Source organism: Polyodon spathula, chromosome 5, assembly GCF_017654505.1.
Source record: "Polyodon spathula isolate WHYD16114869_AA chromosome 5, ASM1765450v1, whole genome shotgun sequence".
NCBI classification, from domain to species: domain Eukaryota; kingdom Metazoa; phylum Chordata; class Actinopteri; order Acipenseriformes; family Polyodontidae; genus Polyodon; species Polyodon spathula.
The window spans coordinates 22,532,901-22,540,782 of record NC_054538.1 but is presented as its reverse complement, the minus strand read 5'-3'; the positions used below and the strand labels follow the sequence as shown (position 1 = coordinate 22,540,782).

The window sequence follows — 7,882 nt, the reverse complement described above, 5'->3', positions numbered from 1 at the left end:
CAATGTGAATTGAAGCTGATGTTGCAATGTTGCACAGAACTGTATAGGAATTAGAACTGATTCTTACTCTGAAATTACTGTACTAGTGAAGCCTAAATCTGTCTAGCTAGTGAGTAAAATTTGCTCCCTGGTGCAGAAACGTTTCAAATATCTGATCTGCACCTGTTGGACCAAGAGGTATCTCAGGGGAAGCAGTACGTTTTTCCTTTCACTTTATGCATATTAAGTTTAGCAAGACTGTTTTGCTACTTGTCACTGATTATTATTTTATATTGCTATCACTGGTAGCCAAACTGCAGCCTGAATTGTTACACAGATGATCAGACCAGAGCTGCACCTGAGCCATCATGATTTGCATTCACACCAGACAAGAGCAATAAAATCTAAAACATCCTCATACTCATTGTACAGTATTACACACCAATTTGACATAAGGAACAGTTGTATTTCAGTATTGTCCGTACTGATTGAAATATCATTTCAGATTACATCTCTGTTTTCTTCCAGAAATCATGGTAATAGATTCTGGTAGAAAACAAGGTCAGTAATGGATGCTATCTAAATGATATGTAAAGTAAAGGCCCCAGGATAAAATACTTACATTCCACTCTGCAAGTGAACAGTGTGAGTTGCTACTCGCTGAATAAACCTTTTCTGGTTTGTTTATTTACTGGGGGCTTTATTACAGAAAGTAATATGGACTGTGAAAATGGACTGTGGTGCATTTAACAGATGGAGAGAGAGTCAGCTCAGCTGTCCTATGTGAACGAGTCTTGCCAAAGAGAAGGGAGTTTTACATTTTTAAATTAATTCAAGGTCTCAACAAACAGCTGATACGGTTTGAAGCAACAAGTTTTTAGCCATTACACTTGGGATCCATTTCTGTATCATTATTTAACATGAAACAAATGTTAATTTAACAAGCATGTGCATTTCTTTTTGTCCCTTGCACAACGAGCCTGTAACTCAGTCATAGAATTCAATAGAATTTAGCAATTTAATAAAATAAGATCCATGAAACAGTTCCTTTTATAGTAATTTACAGTACTGTGACTAATAGCAAACACCTAAAAGTTTTATAATTGGCAGCAACAGATTTGCAAGTTATTTTTTGCATATATCAGAAATGTATCATAGTTTCCTCCATTTAAAAAAAAAAAAAAAAGTTTGGAATTGAAGGATCGATCAATGTACCTCAGTAGTTGCTGTCAAACTTTTCACCCACCAACTAAAAGCAAGCTTGTCATGCACCTGTACAGTAAGGATTGCAGAAGCAATGAGGTAAACTGTCCCCAGTGTAAAAGCCAACACAGTACTCTCAGTAGGCCCCCAGCCAAGATTAGCAACTCATCATGAATGGTATTCCAACCATGCTAGCATGACTCACCCTCACGTTTTCAGTGGATTGAGCAAGTTATTGGTATGTTAAAGATTTACATACTGTAGCAGAAAATTGATTTTTGTGTGGAAATAAGATAGCTTCACTTTGCTTGGGTAAGCATGTATTTCTGAAGAAACAGGGTTAATAGTTTGTAGTTTTCCTTAGGTTGTGGGTTAATTGCATTGTTCAAGCTGGTATTGTGATTCCCTCTGGGGCGTGTTGAGGTTCAGGATCTTGATTGTTCACAGCAGGCGGTCAGTCTCTTTGGGGAGAGCAGTACAGTCGATGCCTGCCAAGGGTAAACTCCTATCATTATGGAACTCCTTTGTCGCCAGTTCCAGAGCTCTCCACTGCTGCCAAGGGGCTGGCAGGCTATCACTGCAGGACTTTAGTAGGAGCCCTGAGACTTGGCCAAATGTACTGTAGCTACTGATTGCTCTCTGCTTGGAATTGTCACAGTAATATGGAACATTTCAGTTAGAGATAGGGGAGGCGGTTCTTATTTCATTCAGTTCATTCTGAAAATTAGATTGCAGTAAACAGAAAAAGTGCACACATCCAGTATGTGTGTGTGTGTGTGTGTGTATATATATATATATATATATATATACTGTAATATATTCTTCCTAAAAATACATTCGAATTATTATTATACATTCAAACATTTTAAGAATAATATTACTTTGTGAACATTTTAGAGCTAGGTTATTTGATTGCTTGTATAAAATAACTTAAAAAGCACATGAAAAAAAAAACTAAAATAATAACTTGATAAAAGCCAATAAAGTTTAAAGTGCTGCTTCAGATGTACGCATTTCCAAATCATGACAGTTGTCTGTTATAGGGAATAGTAGGGAACAGCGTGAAGAATAAAGATACAAGCTATTCTGAGGACACCTTGTAAAGAGGAGCTGGAGCCATCACGCATACAAAACTCTAATCAATTTGCTGCCATGGGAATTCCAATAAAATCTAACTTGTTTTTCATAGACAATGACACCCCATGGTCTCAGACATCTAACTGGATATGTAAGTTTAAACTTAATTACAAATATATTTTCCAAAAAACTGTTACTGTTTAAAACTGGTGTCAGTCCTTTTAATAACCTTTTTAACAGCCCAGAAATGTGTTGCATCTTGAATATGATTATTAGTGATATACTGTATAAAGTGTCTTGTCAATCCCCATTCTTTCCGTACCTTCTGGCAATTCATAACAAAGTGATTCCTGGTGCACAGTATGGTTATAAAACAAAATCATTCATTACTGATAGAAAGGATCTTTATGACAAAATAATTCCTTAAAGTGTTACAGAACTCCTTGCAATGTTTATAAGAAACACAAGAAACACAAGAAACACATTACTTGCCTTAGCTGTTCATATCACAGGAATTTATTTATTTATCCCAAACAACATTTTTTTTTTTATTCACACATCATAGGTAAATAAACTGGAGAATTGATTTTTGCCAGGAGAAAAAAAAAAAAGTTTATTCTTCACATCCCAGTGTATCCAACTCATCCTCCCTCCTGCAACAATGTTGGAGAGAGCAAGATCTGGATACACTGTAATCCTTAGATTACTTTTACTTTTTTTTTTTTTTTCCCCCTGGTGAAAGCTCACAAGTTAATGTTTAGAAATGTGTTGCCCCGTGTATTAATTTATGAACCATGATGATGGTTAAAAAATGAAAAAGAGTCCAACATAATCTTGCGATACAGACAACACTGTAAACAGCAAAGGTAAAGGCAACGTAACTTTGCAGGGTGTTCTGTAACACTTCAAGACAAACATTCAGTGTGTTTACATGGCTAGTAATATTCCACTAGTATTTGGAATACTGAATAATCCTAATATATATTCCGTCATGTAAACAACATATTCAGAATATGAAGAGGAATATTCCACCTCAGCATATTTGGAATATTGGAGGTGGCATATTCCACTAGTATACAGAGTACTAGTGGAATATAAAGCCATGTAAACAGCATTTTCCAATTATGAACCGTAATCCACAAGAGACACGCACAATAACAAATACTCACAGCAGTAACCATGACGGCACGTGTGAGAAAACGCAGCTACTTTGGTCTGATGAGGAGACATCACTTTTATTAAGGCTTTTAAAGTCATAAACAGCTTGATGGCAAGAAACAGAGATGTGCAGAAATGCTTAAAAGGAGGCGGAAAAAATCACGAAGGGGGATTTCAGACAACTGTGGATCAAGTTCATCATCGATGCATGGTTTTAAAAGCAAAAAAAATAATAATTATCAAGTGGGACGAATTTAGAATTTTTTCCTTACTTCAGCCTTATGAATGACATACGGATACATCGCCCTTTGTCTTCACCAACCCGGTGTAGAATGCGAAAGTGCATCCCGTGAGATAGTGCGCCTCTTCAACCCAGCAGTGTGCCCTAACATGTGCACATCATGCGATGTAAGGGGAGACGATGGAAAAAACCCTGTTTAACATTTTAAAATTAGAAGAAGAAACAAACACATATAGTTCATTTCCCTGTTGGCAAGCTTTTCCCACATCTGTACTTTTGATGTAGGTGTGTTTATTCACAAAACTTTGTACTCATATTAAAAAACTGACTATAAGTGTGTAAAAAACTAGATGTTGTATGCAATGCTTTATTAGGAATAGCACTAGCAAGTATCAAAAATTGCAAAACAAAAAGGAAAAATATATTTATTATGTAAGGGGTGCATATCTCTCAGTGTGCTCTGTCGCATCGGAATGGTGTGGACATCGGGTTTGAAGAAGAAAGTTACCCTGACCAGCTGACTGACGAGACTGAAAGAAAATAATTCTATCAACATGTCATCACATTATATTTATAGCTATAATATATTAGCCATCACATACTGTTCATATTATTTATTTTTCTCACCAGCAGGTATTGGGGCGCTGTATAGATACTGTTTAAAATGCTCCTACAATTTCAGTACAAAAGAATAATTGATTTCCATTACATGAGAGTAGATGTTGAACTTCATGTTGATTTGAACTCGGCTCTCGCCAAGATAAGCACCAACTAAGACGTAGCTTTGCAGTAAACTAATGTGATCCATCTGCATCTCCATACATTTATGTTGCTTTCCATCTGATGATGTAGTATCCTTCTGTCTGGTGTTGATTGCTGAAGTGTAATGCTGGCTCCAGGGATCAGCTCATTTTGCCTCCCCAGCGCATCAGCACACACAACAGCTGTGATGCTGGCTCCGGGGTTCAACCCAGTGCGGTCCCCCCAGCGCATCAGCATGACAACCGTCTGGATTGAGCTAAGTAGGGTACATCTCTGGGGTCTTCAAGTGGACACCTTCCATCCTCTGTGTTTTGTCGACTAGCCCACGACACCTCAAGAGGGCTCAACAGTGATTCTGGCGTCCCAGCATCACCCCCCTCCATCCCCCACTCAGCTCAGCCCAGCTTACTTACCTGTACATCAGCGTTGCTTTCTTTCTATTGTGCTTGGGATCCCCATCCAGAATATTTCCGTCTCAACCACAGCCAGTTGCTGCTCCTTTCTTCTGCTTCAGATAAGTTCTTCACTGTGCAATGCAACTCTTGGCCACTGAACCTGACGTCTCTGAGAAACCGGGTTGTGGAATGTGCCACAAATCCTTGACAACCCAACCCCACTGGATAAACTCAGACTCTCTAAGTAGGGTACATCTCTGGGGTCTTCAAGTGGACACATTCCATCCTCTGTGTTTTGTCGACTAGCCCACGACACCTCAAGAGGGCTCAACAGTGATTCTGGCGTCCCAGCATCACCCCCCTCCATCCCCCACTCAGCTCAGCCCAGCTTACTTACCTGTACATCAGCGTTGCTTTCTTTCTATTGTGCTTGGGATCCCCATCCAGAATATTTCCGTCTCAACCACAGCCAGTTGCTGCTCCTTTCTTCTGCTTCAGATAAGTTCTTCACTGTGCAATGCAACTCTTGGCCACTGAACCTGACGTCTCTGAGAAACCGGGTTGTGGAATGTGCCACAAATCCTTGACAACCCAACCCCACTGGATAAACTCAGACTCTCCATCCTCGCTGTTCCACTTCAGCAGCTTGTTGAGCATATCGAAGTTTCTTCCTCTCATACGCCTCATCTACAGCATATACAGAAAACAAATATTAATATGTGGTCAATCTGCAAATAAACACCTAAATTTAAAAACAGCATTGTGATCGTGTCAGTGGCAGTGCGTAGGTGTAGGGGTGATGGAGGTGCTCCAGACAACAACAAACACAAAGTTCACAGTTTAAGACCTTTTATTTTCTTGTGTAATGGTCGCCTTGACCGTATAAAATAATAACGCTGGCTCTACCTAACTATGGGTATTGCCAGCGTATAAACTAAGAGGTTGCACTCCCGAAATAATAAACACAGACATGTCTCCGGACAGTGCGTGCTCTAGGTGCAGGTGTGGTGCTTTAAACAGTGGTGCTTGCTTGTGTACAGGTGCAGTGAAGTCTGGGCTTATTGCTAGCTTGAAGTGGCAGCTCCCAGATTTGTACACAGACAAACGTACACAGTTGCTAAAAACAAACATAACACTTCACTCACAATTTCACTGTCCTCGTTTCCTCTCATTAACCACAATAAAGGAATCGATTACAGCGTCACGTCCTCCTAGAGTACCCTAAGACCTGCCCCCTCCGATAGCTAGTTCAACCAATTCATGACTGAAACTTTGATCATCGTACTAGGGCAATGTACCGTGATGCTGCCCCCTTCCGACTGCCCCTGAAATTAACTGCCCAACCATTCAGTATGAGGCATACAGTTCCTGTTGTACGGTGCTCTCACAGGTCGTGAGGGAGATTGTTGTGTACTTACTGTAGGCTCTGTTGATGATGTGCGTGGCTAAACGGGGCAACTCATCTTCAATCTGTCTCCTTGATATAAGCATGCATATCTGCGTAAACACATTGCACTGAAATAAGACCCACAAGCCTCTACACAATCTCAGAATATCAGATTCCATATCTGAAAAAAAACAGATAACAGAAATATGCGTCCATACCACCACCTCTTACAATAAACAACAAACTATTCTACTACAATCTGCACTGTTTTGTTTTGCAGTGGGAAGCAAGGTATGCATGCGTTAATGACATAAAAGGAATACTCCATTTACCATGTAAACGCAGAATATGAAAGGAATAGAGAATTTTGCGTGCATGTACACAGAGCATTCGGACTATTCTAGTATTCCAAATACATAATATTCTCAATACTTGTGCCATGTAAACATACTGATTGATCATATTAAGCAGTGGGTGCAACTACTTTTCTAACTATCAGCTGCAGGGAACTTTATGATCATTTAATAGACATCTTAAGATTCAAACTCTATAATTATTACTTGTTTCAAAGGACAGTGGAAATGCCAACACAGTGACTCAACAGGAATACTTCTGTCAATGAGTAATAATAGGAAAATCTGGCAGTTGTTTGGGCATGAATGGTGGCAGGTACTGGTCTGATTTGATCCAGGTATACTCTAGTCCCATTATGCCCCTCATTCTGTTATATATAAAATAAATAAATAAGAAAATGTCACAATATAGTAAATCTCACCAGAAGTCTGGCAGATATATACATAGAAACATTTTGCTAACCAAATTCTTGTTGTTTCGAAAGGGAGGATCATGGGAGAAAGGACTGAAAGGAGAAAAAGGAGATGCAGTAAGTAGCAAAATACAACTGAACTAATACAGCAGTTCGTAACGTGTAGTAAACGTGTACATTATTTATAAATAACGTCAGTTGGCTGCAAGCATTTCTTTTACATAGATTTCTCAGTGCTGCATATCAGTAGATAAAGATTAAGATTTTGATATAATATGGGCTTATTTTCAAAAAACAGTTCCTGTGTGATAATGGTTTAAAAAATAGAATCGGTGCAAGGAATCAGGGTTGCCTGTTTGCAAAACAGCTGGTCTCGACCTTTTATTTATGTTTTGTTAAACTGAGACCATACAGTTTTAATTATTATTATTGTTATTGTTTTTTTTTTCCTCAGGGCATCCAGGGACAACAAGGACTAAAGGTAAAAAAGCTTTTATTTTTACTTCTGATCTTTTCAACACGTATTGTTCTCTTCATCTGTGTTCTTCTTTTAACGCCAGGGTGAAGTGGGGGAGATGGGTCCACCAGGCCCTATTGGAAGTTCAGGACCCGAGGTAGGGGATTGTTATATACACAAATACACAAAATGATAAAGGACAAACAGAGACATTTTCTGTGTATGTTCTTGCTTCATTTACAGTGGTCAGCATTATTTCTAACAGAGGTTTAGGGACTTATTACATCCATTAACACATTTCCAAATCCTAATTTTTAATTCTTTAATATCTATTTTACAGGGTAAAGAAGGGCTCCCAGGCCCTGTTGGACCCAGAGGTATCCCAGGGGAAGCAGTAAGAGTTTTTACTCTCACATTATGCATGTTGAGTTTGGCAAGACTGTTTTGCTACATGTCG

At 38.9% G+C, this 7,882-nt stretch overlaps 1 protein-coding gene across 1 annotated transcript in view; it reads left to right on the top strand.

Moving 5' to 3' along the window:
- LOC121316379 (collagen alpha-1(XIX) chain-like) overlaps nt 1-7,882 on the top strand; it is a 113,919-nt gene that overhangs the window by 76,662 nt on the left and 29,375 nt on the right. The window contains exons 24-28 of the mRNA XM_041251457.1: nt 2,372-2,410; nt 7,041-7,085; nt 7,423-7,449; nt 7,529-7,582; nt 7,766-7,819. Of these exons, the coding sequence (XP_041107391.1) occupies nt 2,372-2,410; nt 7,041-7,085; nt 7,423-7,449; nt 7,529-7,582; nt 7,766-7,819 (219 nt within the window). The remainder of the gene's footprint in view (nt 1-2,371; nt 2,411-7,040; nt 7,086-7,422; nt 7,450-7,528; nt 7,583-7,765; nt 7,820-7,882) is intronic.